Consider the following 19,649-nt stretch of genomic DNA (forward strand, 5'->3'; position numbering starts at 1 on the left):
AGCTGAAAGATGGGTAATACATTTTAACATTATTGTCAGTTTTTGGTTTTTAGTGCGTATTTTATATTTTATGACAGAAATATCTTATCTTTACTTGTAGGTACAATAAACGTGTCTATAGATAATAAAGCTTTTAATATAAAACTAACATCCAATACAGTATTTATCTTCTTCACCTGATTATCAAGGAAATGTACTTCAAAATACACTCACTTCTCTAAAAGATTTTACTAGTGCTTTGAGATAAAATCATTTAAAGTATAGCTTTTATTAAAAATAAAATGTAACAGTTTATGAAATTAAAATCACAGTATGCAATATGTATACATCTATAACACAAATATAAGAAAGAGCAATAATTTCTTTTAGGAAGACAATAGGCATATCTTAGTTTCTTCATTTAATATTTGAATATATTCTTCCAATGGCATTTTTATTTAATCAATATTCAAATGATCAGTATTCTACTGATGTTTAAAAATAGCTTTTACTACTGCTATTTTGTTTAGGAAATTGTTCTAGTTTTGTTCAATAAGCTCTATACATACTGTAATTTTTAAATGATATTAATCAATTAACCTATCCAACATTTTTATTTTCAATGATTCTATCCTAATACTGCTTCACATAAATATAAGCAAGAAAGTTAAAAGAACTGTTATACATTTTCAAAAACATGTAAATGAAATTAAATTAAATAGAGGCTGAATATTCAAAGGTCTGTTAAAAACTCTACAATATATGTTGCAATTTCATCTAGCATTTAAAAAAAATATAGATAAATTTTAAACCACTATTTTTCAAAATCTTATATTTGCAACTTCCTATTCTGGTCTATATCATTTGTAGTAATTGGCAATTGTAGAAATTAAAAATATTATAAAATAAACCTTCAGCTTTCAAGGAATGAGCAATGTGCACAAAAATTTAATAATTTAAACCATTTCATTACGGTGATTAAGCTACTCTTAATAAGATATAAAATGCTGTAAAATACCTCTAGGCTTCTGTCACTTGTTAAATCTTTATCCACACATTTTAAGAAGAAAATTAATTGGAGATAGTAAATAATTGAAAAAGTTTTAATAAAAGAACTGCTCTATTATTTTAACACATGGGCTAAGAATAAATCTCATTTGAAGATTCAGAACATTAAATTAAATGTACTGTTCAACATTTTTAGGTAATATGAAAGCATTTATACTATTTATATTTAGGTCCTTAAACCTACACTCATCAAAGGCCTAATACAATTTCTTCTTTGGTCCTTTAATCCTTTTGATTGGTTATTGTTTAATTGGACACAACTAAAACTTAATGAGAAAAAAAAATGCCTTAGAGACACATTTGGTTTTGTTTCTTATTTATTATGACCATCTCTGTTTCATTCTTTTATATTTCAAAACTGATTAATTATATATAAATATATATGTGTTTATGTATACATATTGTGTGTGCATATATACACATATTTTGTCCTAGAATAGACTGTCCTACAATTTGCCAGTGTAATAACCATTTTAAGAAAGGAGATCTTAATAAACTAAAGTGTAGATAGAGTTCAAGTGCTGAAAACTGTCTTGTAAGGGTTAGAATAATTGACATCTTCTCCCTTCATACATTTGGATGTTTTCAGCTATCAAACTATTATGCGAGAGACCTTCAAGATGGCAGAAGAGTAAGACGTGGAGATCACCTTCCTCCCCACAAATACATCAGAAATACATCTACATGTGGAACAACTCCTACAGAACACCTACTGAACGCTGGCAGAAGACCTCAGACTTTCCAAAAGGCAAGAAACTCCCCACGAACCTGGGTAGGGCAAAAGAAAAAACAAAGACAAAAGAATAGGGAGGAGACCTGCACCACTGGGAGGGAGCTGTGAAGGAGGAAAAGATTCCACACACTAGAAAGCCCCTTCACTGGCGGAGACAGCGGGTGGGGGGGGCAGCTTCAGAGCCACAGAGGACAGTGCAGCAACAGGGTTGCAGAGGGCAAAGCAGAGAGATTCCTGCACAGAGGATCGGTGCCGACCAGCACTCACCAGCCAGAGAGGCTTGTCTGCTCACCCGCCAGGACAAGTGGGGGCTGGGAGCTGAGGCTCGGGCTTCGGAGGTCAGATGCCGTGGAGAGGACTGGGGTTTGTGAGTGAACACAGCCTGAAGGGGGCTAGTGAGCCACAGCTAGCTGGGAGGGAGTCCAGGAAAAGGTCTGGAACTGCCTAAGAGGCAAGAGACCATTGTTTCAGGGTGCGCGAGGAGAGGGGATTCAGAGCGCCGCCTAAACCAGCTCCAGAGATAGGCACAAGCCACAGCTATCAGTGTGGACCCCAGAGACAGGCATGAAATGCTAAGGCTGATGCTGCAGCCACCAAGAAGCCCGTGTGCAAGCACAGGTCACTATCCACACTTCCCCTCCCGGGAGCCTGTGTAGCCCACCGCTGCCAGGGTCCCGTGATCCAGGGACAACTTCCCCAGGAGAACACACCGGGCCTCAGGCTGTTGCAACGTCATGCTGGCCTCTGCCGCCACAGGCTCACCCTGCACTCCATACCCCTCCCTCCCCCCAGCCTGACTGAGCCAGAGCCGCCAAATCAGCTGCTCCTTTAACCCTGTCCTGTCTGGGTAGGGAACAGATGCCCTCAGGCGACCTACACGCAGAGGTGGGGCAAATCCAAAGCTGAACCCCAGGAGCTGTGCAAACAAAGAAGATAAGGGAAATCTCTCCCAGCAGCCTCAGGAGCAGTAGATTAAATCTCCACAATCAACTTGATGTACCCTGTATTTGTGGAATACCTGAATAGAAAACGAATCATCCCAAAATTGAGGCGCTGGACTCTGGGAGCAACGATATATGTATTTTTTTCCTTTTTCTCTTTTTGTGAGTGTTATGTGTATACTTCTGTGTGTGATTTTGTCTGTATAGCGTTGCTTTTACCATTTGTCCTAGGGTTCTGTCTGTCTGTTATTTTTATTTTATTATTATTTTTTTAAGTATATTTTTTAGCACTTGTTATCATTGGTGGATATGTTTTTCGGTTTGGTTGCTCTCTTCTTTCTTTCTTTCTTTCTCTTTCTAACTTTGCTTCTGAGCCATGTGGCTGACAGGGTATTGGTGCTCTGGCTGGGTGTCAGGCCTGTGCCTCCAAGGTGGGAGATGCGAGTTCAGGACATTGGTCCACCAGAGACCTCCCGGCTCCACATAATATCAAACAGCAAAAGCTCTCAAAGAGATCTCCACCTCAACGCTAAGACCCAACTGCACTCAACGACCAGCAACCTACAGTGCTGGACACTCTATGCCAAACAACTAGCAAGACAGAAACACAACCCCACCCATTAGCAGAGAGGCTGCCTAAAATCATAATAAGGTCACAGAAACCCCAAAACACAACACTGGATGCGGTCCTTCTCACCAGAAAGAAAAGATCCAGCCTCATCCTCCAGAACACAGGCAACCTCCACCAGGAAGCCTACACAACCCACTGAACCAACCTTAGCGACTGGGGCAGACACCAAAAAAAATGGGAGCTATGAACCTGCAGCCTGCGAAAAGGAGACCCCAAACACAGTAAGTTAAGCAAAATGAGAAGACAGAGAAACACACAGCAAATGAAGGAGCAAGGTAAAAACCCACCAGACCAAACAAATGAAGAGGAAATAGGCAGTCTACCTGAAAAAGAATTCAGACTAATGATAGTAGAGATGATCCAAAATCTTGGAAATAGAATGGAGAATATAGAAGAAACATTTAAGAAAGACCTAGAAGAACTAAAGAGCAAACAAACAATGATGAACAGCACAATAAAAGAAATTAAAAATTTTCTAGAAGGAATCAATAGCAGAATAACTGAAGCAAAAGAACGGATAAGTGAACTGGAAGATAAAATAGTGGAAATAACTACTGCAGAGCAGAATAAAAAGAATGAAAAGAATTGAGGACAGTCTCAGAGGCATCTGGGGCGACATTAAACGCACCAACATTCAAAGTATAGGGGCCCCAGAAGAAGAAGAGAAAAAGAAAGGGACTGAGAAAATATTTGAAGAGATTATAGTTGAAAACTTCCCTAATATGGGAGAGGAAATAGTTAATCAAGTCCAGGAAGCGCAGAGAGTCCCATACAGGATAAATCCAAGGAGAAACACGCCAAGACACATATTAATCAAACTATCAAAAATTAAACACAAAGAAAAAATATTAAAAGAAGCAAGGGAAAAACAACAAATAACATACACAGGAATCCCCATAAAGTTAACATCTGATCTTTCAGCACAAACTCTGCAAGCCAGAAGGGAGTGGCAGGACATGTTTAAAGTGATGAAAGGGAAAAACCTACAACCAAGATTACTCTACCCAGCAAGGATCTCATTCAGATTTGATGGAGAAATTAAAACCTTTACAGACAAGCAAAAGCTAAGAGAATTCAGCACCATAAAACCAGCTTTACAACAAATGCTAAAGAAACTTCTCTAGGCAGGAAACACAAGAGAAGGAAAAGACCTACAATAGCAAACCCAAAACAATTAAGAAAATGGTAACAGGAACATACATATCGATAATTACCTTAAATATAAATGGATTAAATGCCCCAGCCAAAAGACACAGACAGGCTGAATGGATACAAAAACAAGACCTATATATATGCTGTCTACAAGAGACCCACTTCAGACCTAGGGACACATACAGACTGAAAGTGAGGGGATGGAAAAAGATATTCCATGCAAATGGATATCAAAAGAGAGCTGGAGTAGCAAATCTCATATCAGATAAAATAGACTTTAAAATAAAGACTATTACAAAGAGACAAAGAGGGAAACTACCTAATGATCAAGGGATCAATCCAAGAAGAAGATATAAGAACTGTAAATATTTATGCACCCACATAGGAGCACCTCAATACATAAGGCAAATGTTAACAGCCATAAAAGGGGAAATCGACAGTAACACAATCATAGTAGGGGACGTTAACACCCCACTTTCACCATGAACAGATCATCCAAAATGAAAATAAATAAGGAAACACAAGCTTTAAATGATACATTAAGCAAGATGGACTTGATATTTATAGGACATTCCATCCGAAAACAACAGAATACACTTTCTTCTCAAGTGCTCATGGAACATTCTCCAGGATAGATCATATCTCGGGTCACAAATGAAGCTTTGGTAAATTTAAGGAAATTGAAATCATATCAAGTGTCTTTTCTGACCACAATGCTATGAGACTAGATATCAATTACAAGAAAAATTCTATAAAAAATACAAACACATGGAGGATAAACAATACACTACTTAATGACCAAGATATCACTGAAGAAATCAAAGAGGAAATCAAAAAATACCTAGAAACAAATGACAATGAAAAAACGATGACTCAAAACCTATGAGATACAGCAAAAGCAGTTCTAAGACAGAAGTTTATAGCAATACAATCTTACCTCAAGAAACAAGGAACATCTCAAATAAACAACCTAACCTTACACCTAAAGCAATTAGAGAAAGAAGAACCAAAAAACCCCAAAGTTAGCAGAAGGAAAGAAATCATGAAGATCAGATCAGAAATAAATGAAAAAGAAATGAAGGAAACAATAGCAAAGATCAATAATACCAAAAGCTGGTTCTTTAATAAGATAAAGAAAATTGATAAACCATTAGCTAGACTCATCAAGAAAAAAAGGGAGAAGACTCGAATCAACAAAATTAGAAATGAAAAAAGAGAAGTAACAACTGACACTGAAGAAATACAAAGGATCATAAGAGATTACTACAAGCAACTATATGCCAAAAAAACAGACAACCTGTAAGAAATGGACAAATTCTTAAAAAACCACAACCTTCCGAGACTGAAACAGGAAGAAATAGAAAATATAAACAGACCAATCACAAGCACTGAAATTGAAACTGTGATTAAAAATCTTCCAACAAACAAAAGCCCAGGACCAGATGGCTTCACAGTTGAATTCTATCAAACATTTAGAGAAGAGCTAACACCTATCCTTTTCAAACTCTTCCAAAATATAGCAGAGGGAGGAACACACCCAAACTCATTCTAAGAGGCCACCATCACCCTGATACCAAAACCAGACAAAGATGTCACAAAGAAAGAAAACTACAGGTCAATATCACTGATGAACATAGATGCAAAAATCCTCAACAAAATACTAGCAAAGAGAATTCAACAGCACATTAAAAGGATCATACACCATGATCAAGTGGGGTTTATCCCACAGATGCAAGAATTCTTCAATATACGCAAATTAATCAATGTGATACACCATATTATCAAACTGAAGGAAAGAAACCATATGATAATCTCAATAGATGCAGAAAAAGCTTTTGACAAAATTCAACACCCATTTATGATAAAAACCCTCCAGAAAGTATGCATAGAGGGAATTTACCTCAACATAATAAAGGCCATATATGATATGCCCATGGCCAACATCGTTCTCAATGGTAAAAAACTGAAACCATTTCCAGCAAGATCAGGAACAAGACAAGGTTGCCCACTCTCACCACTATTATTCAACATAGTTTTGGTAGTTTTAGCCACAGCAATCAGAGAAGAAAAATAATAAAAGGAATCCAGATGGGAAAAGAAGAAGTAAAGCTGTCACTGTTTGCAGATGACAGGATACTATACATAGACAATCCTAAAGACTCTACCTGAAAACTACTAGAGCTAATCAATGAATTTGGTAAAGTAGCAGGATACAAAGTTAATGCACAGAAATCTCTTGCATTCCTAAACACTAATGATGAAAACTCTGAAAGAGAAATTAAGGAAACACTCCCATTTACCATTGCAACAAAAAGAATAAAATACCTAGGAATAAACCTACGTAAGGAGACAAAAGACCTGTATGCAGAAAACTATAAGACATTGATGAAAGAAATTAAAGATGATACAAATAGATGGAGAGATATACCATGTTCTTGGATTGGAAGAATCAACATTGTGAAAATGACTATACTACCCAAAGCAATCTACAGATTCAATGCAATCCCTATCAAACTACCAATGGCATTTTTCATAGAACTAGAACAAAAATTTCACAATTTGTATGGAAACACAAAAGACCCTGAATAGTCAAAGAAATCTTGAGAAAGAAAAACAGAGCTGGAGGAATCAGGCTCCTGGACTTCAGACTATACTACGAAGCTACAGTAATCAAGACAGTATGGTACTGGCACAAACACAGACATATAGATCAATGGAACAGGATAGAAAGCCCAGAGATAAACCCACACACCTATGGTCACCTTATTTTTGATAAAGGAGGTGAGAATATACAATGGAGAAAAAACAGCCTCTTCAATAAGTGGTGCTGGGAAAACTGGACACCTACATGTAAAAGAATGAAATTAGAACACTCCCTAACACCATACACAAAAATAAACTCAAAATCAATTAAAGAGCTAAATAAAGGCCAGACACTATAAAACTCTTAGAGGAAAACAGGCAGCACACTCTATGACATAAATCACAGCAAGAGCCTTTTTGACCCACCTCCTAGAGAAATGGAAATAAAAACAAAAATAAACAAATGGGACCTAATGAAACTTCAAAGCTTTTGCACAGCAAAGGAAACCATAAACAAGACGAAAGACAACCCTCAGGATGGGAGAAAATATTTGCAAACTAATCAATGGACAAAGGATTAATCTCCAAAATATATAAACAGCTCATGCAGCTCAATATAAAAATAAAAAAACGTATCTAAAAATGGGCAGAAGACCTACATATACATTTCTCCAAAGAAGATATACAGATTGCCCACAAACACGTGAAAGAATGCTCAACATCACTAATCATTAGAGAAATGCAAATCAAAATACAATGACATGTCACCTCACACCAGTCAGAAGAGCCATCATCAAAAAATCTCCAAATAATCAATGCTGGAGAGTGTGTGGAGAAAAGGGAACCCTCTTTCACTGTTGGTGGGAATGTAAATTGATACAGCCACTATGGAGAACAGTATGGAGTTTCCTTAAAAAACTAAGAATAGAACTACCATGCAACCCAGCAATCCCACTACTGTGCATATACCCTGGGAAAATCATAATTCAAAAAGAGTCATGTAGCATAATGTTCACTGCAGCTCTATTTAGAATAGCCAGGACATGGAAGCAACCTAAGTGCCCATCGACAGATGAATGGGTAAAGAAGATATGGCAGATATATACAATGGAATATTACTCAGCCATAAAAAGAAACAAAATTGAGTTATATGTAGTGAGGTGGATGAACCTAGAGTCTGTCATACAGAGTGAAGTAAGTCAGAAAGAGAAAAACAAATACTATATGTTAACACATATATGTGGAATCAAAAAAAAAAAAAAAAGGTTCTGAAGAATCTAGGGGCAGAACAGGAATAGAGACGCAGACGTAAAGAATGGACTTGAGGACATGGGGAGGGGGAAGGGTAAGCTGGGACGAAGTGAGAGGGTTGCATGAACTTTATTATATACTACCAAATATAAAATAGACAGCTAGCAGGAAGCAGTCGCATAGTATAGGGAGATCAGCTCAGTGCTTTGTGACCACCTCTAGGGGCGGGGTAGGGAGGGTGGGAGGGAGACGCAAGAGGGAGGAGATATGGGTGTATATGTATATGTATAGCTGACACTTTGTTATAAAGCAGAAACTAACACACCATTTTAAAGCGATTATACTCCAGTAAAGATTAAAAAATAAAAAACAACTGTTATGCAACAAGTCCTCAGATAATCCTGAAACCTAAATAATAAGGACTAGTTATGCAAGAAGCAAGATGTGTGTGTGTGTGTGTATATATATATATATTCTTATTACATTTGTTATCATAACATATTTACTCAACACATTTTCTGAATAGCTATAATGTAAAATATATTATGCTGGGAATACAAAATATACAAAGCATAGCTTGTTAGCTGCAACGATGTAACTAATTGCTGAGGATGACATAAACACATGCACATATATATGTATATTTGTGTGTATGAAAATAACTTAGTATTTTATATTCTATATGAATTCTCACTTGTAGCATGGCTATCCCAGTTAAGCACAAATACCATATTATTTTCATACTTTTAAGAAGTCACCATAAAAGTTAAAATATTTATGATTTTAAAAATGTATCAGGATTCCTACATGGCTAGTTTTGCAGGAATAATGCTTAGGTAGGCTTGCAAGCTGGACCTGCTAGCAGGGATTATGTGCCTGGAAAATGAATGCTTGACTCAGAAATATTCTGGAGCTCTTACTAGTTTTCATACCTGGCAAATGCTCAGACACATAACTAGATTCTTCAGAAGAGTTGGGAATCCATGAAATGAAGCTTTTGGAAAGACATGATGGCATACTCATCCGAAACTGGCAAGACTGCTGGCATCCAGCCACCTTTCTGGGTAGGCCAGGGAAGTTGCCTCTGAGACGAAGTGCTATTAGATTATACCCCCTGCTCTGCAGTCACCCTGGGATGCAGATCTTTTTCTCTACATTAAATGAACTCGGCTTTGCCTATGTCTATTGATGGCGTTCAGTCAATTACATCCTTGTGACAATAGAGACAACTGTGTCAGTATTTATCTTCATGTGCTATTATAGGATTGAATTTTAAGATCTTGTGCTGAACTTATTAATATTATCTATGAAATTTATTAGGAAGCAAAAAAAAAAAAAAAAAGGAAATTTAGGTTGTCAATAGAATCCTGGAAGTTAGTATATTCTATGGAGATAAGAGATCCTGGTCCTTGAACCTTTAATTTAAAATTCCCTAGAGCCAGTGGGTTTCACAGCTTCCCCAGAGAGTGTGAGCAGGGTGACAACGAATTGCCCTGTGGCTGTAGGAACACTGAAGCTTGGTGCATAACTCCGGAGGAAGCACACAATCCTGTGATTACCAATACGAATGAGGTGCTCCAAACTGTATCAATTTCCTCTGTGGTTACCTGAGTGTGTCTCTTATTTTTTGGAGAATTAAGGAGAGGTTTCGTTAAAAAAAAAAAATTTTTTTCTTTCTGAAACCTGTTTTCACGTAAACCTCCTACCATGAGCTTATTATCATGAGTATAAAGGCCAGTGAGGAAAAAAATGTAATATTAAACTGTGGAATGGAACTTGCCACCTAAAAGCTGCATTCTTTAGAGATAAAACTAGTAATCAATTGGAAATCAGCCAAGATATTTGACAAATATGAGTTTGCATATTTACAGGATACACAGCAGACTGAAATCTGAGTTTCTAAAGAACAGGGACAGGGAATGGTTCAGCAGCACCCAGAACATTGCTCCTCTCACCACTCATACTCCTCATACAAAAGCGCATGTGTTGTTACCTGCCCCAAACGTAATCCTTCCGTATCTCAGTTAACCTTCCAAATTTAAAGTCAGATAATCTAATCTGCCAGCATCCTTAAGTCTTATATAAAAATAGACATTTTGGACTAATTGCTATTTTCCAAGTTACAGGAGAACCACAGAAAGAAAACAACATCATTGTTTATTGAAGTGTATAGTTTCATCTACTTCATTCTTTTTCTTGAAGACTTTGCCACCATGTTGTTAACAAATAATACATCAACTAAAATGTACAGCAACACTCCTGGAGTTTGAACAGATTGTGTTTAGTTTGCTTCTTCTCTTTAACAATATCCACACTACCTGCTATCCAAAATACCAGGCCATCATCCTCTAATAACCTAACACCAGTGACATTGTTAAACTTCTTAATATCATGAATTTAGGTATTTTTAACACTAAAAGCAAATACAAAGCACAGTATGTCTGCATTTTTTTTTTGTTAGAACTCTAACAGTGATTTCATTGAAAATAGTTAAAAATCTATCATATTCAGCTCTCACAGTTAAACAATTACCTGTGGAGAAAGTCAAGCAAAACTTTAGCTCCTAATATCTGCCTGAATTATCTATATATTACCAGATAATTATGTAATCTACTCTTACAACTTCAGATTGCACACAGCATTGCAATGATTAGGTCTCCACAATTTAAGCAAAGGAATGCCTTGAAATAGGTGGATAATTTGGGCAAAGGACACGCAATTGCTGAAGCAGAAACATAAACTATGAAAAAAGAGTATTATAATCTGAATTAGCAATTACTTCCAATCTCCATTTTGCTTCATTGTACATGGCCAGTATTTAACCATTAGGCTTGTTGATTCTTTGGCATTAACCAATGACATAACACCATCATAATCATCACACACACACTAATACAATTCTTTTCCATTAGTGTGTATTAGTTCAAGTAATAGGCAGACTTAGGGAAATTATAGTTTAAATTGGGTAGCAATAATGTAGAAATATTGTTTACTAATCCAATTCCAAAAATCACCTCATTTTCTTCCCTTGTCCCCCCAGTCTCGAAATACATAGAAAAAAAATGTACTTACACTGCACGATGAGCTGCACCAAGGCTTCTCTTGGTTTCACATTAAATCCATTGTACTGGCTGGTCTGACATCGGTACATTCCTGACATTTCCCTAGATACATTCACAATCCTCAGTGTTCCATCATAACTCTCCATTTGCATTGACCCATCAGGCATTGCAACTTCTTTATCCGCTCTAGACCAAAGGATGATGGGTTTAGGTTTTCCAGTTACTTGACACTGCAGTTCTATTGTGTCTCCTTCTCTGGTGACCAAAGGTGATTTTTCCTGTGGAACAGTCAGATTGGGTGGAACTTGAAATGGGAAAAAGAAAATTTTTCAAGGTTAGTATGCACTGGTAAAGCATATTCAAACACAGAAAATCATAAGGAAACAACTTCTGCTGGTTGAAGATGTGTGACAATTCAGATGACAAAAATTACAGAGACCTTGGGGATAAGTGGCACTTACCCTCACTTAAAATAATTCTAAATTGTTTTCGTAGAACTTTCTCCAATGAGGTCTTCAAACATTAGCAAAATAAATAAAGCATTACATTGGAACGCAAATGGTCAACATAAGAACAATCTACTCAATGACGTCATTATCAGCCATTAACTGGGTCTTTAAGATCTGCATTTCACAGAAGAGTGATCCTACTTGCTGAGGTAAGATTTAGCTTTTCAGTCTTCTGCTTCCTATGCTGTTATCTCTTATCCAAGGATGTTATAAGAAAGGGATAAGAGACATTATAGACTTAGCAGGCACAGCAAATGCAATAGGAAAGAGAAAAAGAAGAACCTCTGATATAAAACCAGAAGTTCTAAATTTGGTTTAGAAACTGCTGCCAAACTGCTAAGGTTTAGGATTCGTTCTCTCCCTCGAGGAAATGAAATGGAACAACTGACTACAATGCCACACTTTGACAATCCAGTGTACTGTTCTTTTTGACTTTTAGTATTTTTTGACATTTTAATTTCAAATGATTTCACTTTAAGATTTTGAGATCACTGTAAATAGTTTGTCATGATGCTGCCACTATTTCTGTAAAATTAATTTTAAGTGAGTTTTTAAAAATATATTTCAATAATCTAAGAATTTAATTTTCTCAAGTAAAGCTAATTTCTGATTTTACTGAAGATATTTATGAGAAAATTTAATTTTACAGGAACTTACCTTACTGTGCTGGAATATATTTATGTTAGGGTTTGGTGAAAAATGAACTAATAAGAGGCAAGTACTACTCAATGGGTTTTCCTACAAACAATATCACCTGTTCCACTGGAAGACTTTTACTTCTCATACAAATGTGTATGAATTAAAAAGTATTTATGGAATAGGACATCTATCAAAAAAGCATGGGCTAAATTAGAATGGCAGAATAAGAATAACCAGAAATATATGAATAATTCTATCCTTGTGATAAATGTCATATGCTTCCCCTCTTTGGAGTTATTACTGAATATGGACAAAAAGGCAAAGGTTTTATTCTCCTGTCTAGCATTACTGTGCTCCAGTGCCCAGGAACAAAAACAAATATAATTAATTTTTAAAGTATTTTTCAACTAATGTTGAAATGTTGTTTCTCTTTATTACACAGAGAAAAATAAATTTAAGTACAAAGTGATATGAGAATTAGTTATCTTGCTATTTAAATATCTTCATGTCTTTTTAATTCCTTCATTTACTTCTAATTAAAAAAAAACGTAAATAATGCTAGCATCTTAGAAATCAGAAAATATGAAACACTAACCACTACCTTCTTGAAGCAGATATATATATATTCTAGGAATTGGCATTAACAAAAAATGTTTAAAAATGGCTGCATTTTAAAAACCTACATGATTAGATAATTTACTCTTGTAAATATAAACAACTAAATAATTTAGTTAAATAATTTGTTCTTTTTGAAGTGAACCACCAGGGAATGATGCAATTCTAAATAAGCATCATCTAGTAACAATAGGATTGAAAGAAGCTGCAGTATTTATTCACCCTCCATGAGAAAGGACACAGAATAACAGCAATAAGCTCAGCATTTAACATTAATTATGCTCCTATTGTGTGCCAGGCATAGTTAGGGATTTTACATTTTCATTAATTCTCATGACAATCTTAGGATCAAATATTTAATATTAAAATTTAACAAATGAGAACACTGAGAATGAGCGGATAAATACTTTGAACAGAACTCAAATTGAGGCCAATTTATAGCAGGTGGCCAATGCAGAGATATGAACCCTGAAGCAGGCTCCAGTAAAGTATGGTGTCTGGAATGAATAACCTGAGTTAGTACTGGACTCCTCTTGCTCATAATTAGTCTGTTCTTATGGACAAACTGGACCAGTTTTACCTGCCCATCTCTTGGTTACTGTCTCAGGGACAATAAAAAAGAGTCAAGGTAGAAATGAGAGGGAGTAAATAACACGTATGTTGCAAATTACCTTATCTATCTGTCTTACATCTTATATGTCTATTTTAAATATCTGTATCTACCTGTATGAGAATAATTCCCGTATACAAGTCAAAACTTCTTATAAGATATACCACTCCAAATAAGTATCCAAATTATGATACATTTATGTGAAATAAATGAAAATAAATTATACATTAAAAGATTATTTAATGGAATGTTATTATTTGAAATCGGAAGATTTCATATCTTCCAAGAACAAACCACATGACCTTGGCCAAGCTTAAGCACCTTGAGTATGAATTTCTTCATTTTTGAAACTAAGAATTTATACTTTACCAGCTCCAAGGTTATTAGTGTTCTGACTATAGGAACAAACAGTAAAAAGTTAAAGATAGAAGCGGGGTTAATAATAAGTATCTATTTTCTAACTTAACAAGATGAATATTCAAAGATCTTATTACATTAGGCCAGTCTAACAAAAATAGATCCTTGACTAGCTACAGATTTTTAAGTTTATCATGCTAGATAGTTCAAAAACTCCCTTGTTAATGTATGTTATTCATTTGTTAGATAAACTTTTCTCCTTACGTAATCAAAATTATAGAAATGTAAACCTCAGTTTCAATCTAGGTAAGTTACAAGTTGATTTTTTAATAAATTTGCTCATTTTAAAATAAACACCAAAGCCTAATTAAAATAAAGTTTATTTTCCATCTTTTCCATGAGGCTTTTAAAATCTTGATTTCAGAGTTAACCCTTTCTTTGCAACTTTCTTGGACAAGAAGGTCTTAAAACTTGTCAGAGTTTTTATAGACTTCTCTCTCTCTCTCTCTCCACATTAAATTTTCCATTCTCTAGAATGCTCTAAATTATTATCATAATTTTTCTGTCAGGAGATTTTGTTTGTTCTCATGAATATCTCACTGTTTTGCATGTTTATAATGTGAATTGTAACTTTACCCCAAGGTTCTTCCAGTCAATGATTGCAGCCTACTACTATTTTCCAAAAGTCTTGCAAATCCCCAAACCTAAGGACTATTTATTTCTTGACTTAGTTGTTAGTTAATTATCAGACCACTTGATCTGCTAATTAAAAACAACAGACTTTTCTTTGTTTCACCATCTTCTAACTCACCACTTCCAATTAGCAGCTTTGGTTTCTCTATCAAAAATATCTCTCATATCAGCCTATTTCTTTTCATGGCTATAGGTAGCTTTCTTAGTATAAGTCATCCTTATCTCTTCTTGTGACAGTGTCCTAAGTGGTCTTTCTGCTGCCAGTTTAATTCTTCCAGGCCTCCTGCTTCTGTGTCATAAACTTTATCATCATAAATAAAATTATGTTCCTGTAACTATAAAAAACTTCAATCCTCACTGAGTGTGCTCATCATAATACTGCTTTAATTAAAAAAAAAAATAACTGAAAACAGCCTGACAGATTAACTAAAAAAAATCATGGTACAGTCACATAATAGATTATGATGCAGCCTTTTAAAATGATGATGTAATAGACCCACATTTATTGACAAAGATATATATATTGTTAAGCAAGAAAAACATGCTAGTGAATAGCATGAATAGCTACAACCACTATTAAAAAGTGAGTAAAACATGTTACTGAGCAGTATGTACAGTATCACATTTTTATGTAAAAAAAGACATATGCTAATGACTGATAACAGAGAGTTTCTTAAAGGGAGAATATAAGTGATTCATCTTTATACTTGCAGCATCCCACACTCTATTTTACACATAATAGGAACTCAGTAAAAATGTTTATACCAAATGTACAAATTAAGACAGTGAGGCAGTTGAGCACTGATTTATGGAAGAGAACAAGATTTACATGGGGAAAAATGTAGAGGAAAAGAAAGCCCAGAAGGAACTATACCAAAACACTAACAGTGGTTCTCTCTGAGTGTGGGATTATTGGTAAACTTTTTTTTTTTGTATATTGTTCATTTTTCATTCTTGTACAATATGTGCTATGCATATTAGCATATTATAGTCTTCAAGAAGCCCAGAGAAAATTAAAATGTTAATGCAATCTATTATCCAAAGCTCATTTGATGAAAACTCCACTTTTTAATAACAACAAATGTATCACTCCAGACATGGTATTTTAGAAACACAGTCTTAGAAATGCTCCTCTAGAATCACGCACTCCTACAACACTCATCACTTACAGTTTCACTGACTAGTGAACCTCAGTGCCCCTGCAGTTCTTTCCTGTATTTGGCAAGTCAGGCCCTTGTCTTCTAGCACCCCCTACCTGCCCCGTGTGTTGAGATTCAGTTCAAAGTTACCACTTAAGTGATGATACTTTGCCTACCCCTAGGCTGAGTTTGTTGCTCACTCTTCTTGACCACATATTACGTTGTATACCCATTTAACCTGTACTCGAAGCTTCACCCTGTATCTTCTTCCATGTCTATATCCCTGACCAGATAGCTCCTTGAAGGCACAGAGTGTCTAACTCTATCTCTAAAGCCTGATGCCCTGCTTTCCTGGATGGCACAGACCAGGAAGTCATGAAATAATTGAGGAAGGAAGAGGGGGAGAGAGGGCAAGAGGGTAAGAAGGGAAAAAGATTAAAATCTATGAATATAAAAGAAATAAATGTAATAGATAAAAATCATGAACATTTTAAAAAAGTAATAAATAACAATGAAACGTAATAATTCTATATAATTAGTAACCATAGAACTAGCAGAATCTCCTCTAAAATATATTGTTAGTATAGATTTCAGATGCAGTAGATCTTCAAATTTGTGAAGGTGTGTGAGAGATAAGAGAGTAAAACAAGGATTCACATAGTTTTCCTTTTCTTTCTCCTTTCATTTAAGATTTGGATAGATAAGTTGTAAATTTAAAAAACAAATGAACAGAAAACAAACAAAAGAGCCAATGTGAGGACATGGCATTTAATTTTGTCATGATGTTTTTATGCTCTTCTCTAATCAACTAAATTATTTTTTCTTAAAATAGTCTCACAATGAAAACGTTAAATAAAGTAGAAAAATTTGAAATGTCTGCACCTTGTGAGATTTATTCATAATGCACTTGCTAGAAAACAGTCCCTCCTAATAAAAACACAAAGATACATTCTTTGACGTATAGTCTATACACTGTCCTTGCTTTGATTTTTCTTACCTGAAATGCTACTGTAGGAGATGCTATAATCAGAGAAACTTAAAAAACATGGTATGACACCAAAACTTCTCATTCCAAACATTAAAAAAATAGACAAGTAATATGAACAAACTGGTTCTCTGTCAACTTTTCCACTGTATCACAGACTGTAAAATAAAGTAAGTATAGAAAATATAAATGCTTCCATTTCTTCATTGGGAAAGAAGGTGAGGAAATTTAATCTTCAGTTTTTACTCAGAAAATGGCTGGCTTATTTCTCCTTACTCAGAAGAATACAGGGGAAGGTTAGTTCATCTCAACTACATGAGAAAATATCATGCTGTTTGAAACAAAGACATAAGAATATGCTTATTATGAACTTATTGGTTTAAATATGTAAATATGCATAGTGCAGTTTAATAGTAGATGTTTAAACAAAAGATATACTTCTTTTAATACATTATAATTTTTTATAATAAACTAAGTAATAAGTAGAATTGTCTCCAGAAGGACAACCAGACTCGTATTTTCAAGAATCTTAAAACAAGTATGGCACTAATTTAATCATATTTGAATTTAGGGGGAGAAGTATTTTATAGCACATATGTATGCTCTAGAGTAGAGTGTATAATCTATATTTAAAGCATAAGTTAATAAGACCAAAAATATTGTGTTTATGAAAGTGAACCCCAGAAATCAGAAATCAAGAATTCTCACGCTGACTAGGTACATATAAACACATGTAAAAAAGTTACGACTCAAGTAAATAGTGAATTTGTAGACTCAACTAATCCAAATGAACCAAATTTATTGTATTATTTAACCTTCAAAAACAACAGGTGAGGTAAAACAAATTATGATAGACTTGACGTGAGTTTCATCCTTGGTGATCTACTGATTGAAACTGCAAGGTTAGCTATATCCTTATTGCAGACCACATAGTTTTAAAGGAAAGATACCTCTATCACACTTGAGTGCTTTCTCAGTGTCTGAGTCAGCAGTTCTCAATTTTTTTTTTCCAACACATTACAGATTAGCTTTGTAAGCATGAGACTTGCACATGGATATAGTCAGATTTTGAGGTTTTGAAAAATCACAAAATAATTTTACATGGAAGTAAAGAACTGAATAGTTTGCAGTTGCAATCACTATCAATGGCACATCAGTAATACCTTCTGATAATGGACTATGGGATAAGTAAGATAAGCCTTTGGTTAAGTGAAATTGTCAGCATCTTGTAACTCCACTCCATTCTCTTCCATTCAATTAAGTATCTTCAATGTAAGTGAGAAAAATATCAATACTGTAATCTGTATTTTAAAACCTCCATACACTAATAGTGGAACTATTCTAATTCTCATGCACCTCATAGCTGATTTGATGAGCACAAACTAAGATTTGGAATAACTGCCTTAATACATGGAATTTTTAAGAATAAGTGATCATTGAGAAATATTCATATGATGATATAAGGTAAATTTGAGAATTCCCTTCAACTTAAAAATAATTCTAATCCAAATCTCCAAAATACTTTCTAAACTAATAAGCTTGACCCATTTTCTTAATAATTATATGTCAATTAAAATGTATAGTAAGATGTGCTTGAAAAATATTCAAGATGACAAAACAAATCCAACATGCTAAAGACTCCTCATTTACTAATGGATTTGCTCATATTTGCTTTCTTTTAGAGACCATGACGGGTAACAATATTTGATGAAAGAGACACTCTAGAGCTCATTTCTCATGAAAGGAATGAAGGTTGCCAATGGATACTTCCTGTTTTGTAAAAACACAGAGACAATATGGTGATTTATATGATATGCAGCACATAGAGTATTTTTGCAATTGTTGTCGTTTTAAAATATGCAGAACTTCCCTGAGCCAAAGGTTAATATAATAATATATTGCATTGCTGCACTTCCTTCTGAATTATCTTCCCCCGTATAAATGAATCACTGAAATCTAATTGACAAATGCTTCTTCCTCCTCCTAAAAAAATCTTACCATTTCTGAATTAATCTTTCTTAAAAATCCTATTATTCTACCATTCAAATAGCTTTAGTAGCTCCCCATTTTCTAGAACGTCTAAATCCCATTGTTTATTTTCCGTTTTACCTGCCAACCCTTATTAAGCCATAGTGTTTCTGTGAAAAGCTCGTTATTCAATTTTGATAGGTCTCTTGGTCTGCTTAACACTTGGTTCATTCCCTACTCCTTGCCTTCCTTCCTTACTGCTTGCTTTCCTTCCTTCACTCCAGGAATGACTTTCCCGTCATAATACCCATCCAATGATTTCCCATTCTTCTAAGACCCAACTGAAACTTCCTGTTCTCTTAAGTCTCCTGATTTCTGTAACTTTTATTCATCCTCCATGTCTCTGAATTATAGTGTATCTGATTTATTCTATCTATGTCATGACAAAATGTCTACTCTTTTACGTATGTAGCCAAAACATTCTGAGGTCAGTACTAGGCTTTATCTATTTCCTCAGAAAATAGCTCCCACAACATGTGATATTTTAAAGTATTTTAGAGGTGCTTAATAAATTCATGATTGATTGATGGAGCACCAATCAAGGTTACTAAGCAACCAAAGTAAGAAAACTATTAATGAATAATCACCTCTTGATTATCAAAGGCTTAATTATAAAGTATATAAATTTCAAGATCATTTTCACACATCAACTCTTTCTATTTTTAGTTTAAAAA

At 34.9% G+C, this 19,649-nt stretch overlaps 1 protein-coding gene across 2 annotated transcripts in view; it reads right to left on the bottom strand.

Annotated features, from left to right (window-relative positions):
* The window catches only part of MDGA2 (MAM domain containing glycosylphosphatidylinositol anchor 2), an 801,291-nt gene that overhangs the window by 169,011 nt on the left and 612,631 nt on the right, over positions 1 to 19,649 (bottom strand). For both annotated transcript variants that reach the window (XM_036839763.1, XM_036839756.1), the window contains one exon: positions 11,411 to 11,704. In XM_036839763.1, coding sequence (XP_036695658.1) covers positions 11,411 to 11,704 — 294 coding nt within the window. The remainder of the gene's footprint in view (positions 1 to 11,410; positions 11,705 to 19,649) is intronic.

The sequence above is a fragment of the Balaenoptera musculus genome, chromosome 2 (genome assembly GCF_009873245.2).
Source record: "Balaenoptera musculus isolate JJ_BM4_2016_0621 chromosome 2, mBalMus1.pri.v3, whole genome shotgun sequence".
Taxonomy (NCBI): Eukaryota; Metazoa; Chordata; class Mammalia; order Artiodactyla; family Balaenopteridae; genus Balaenoptera; species Balaenoptera musculus.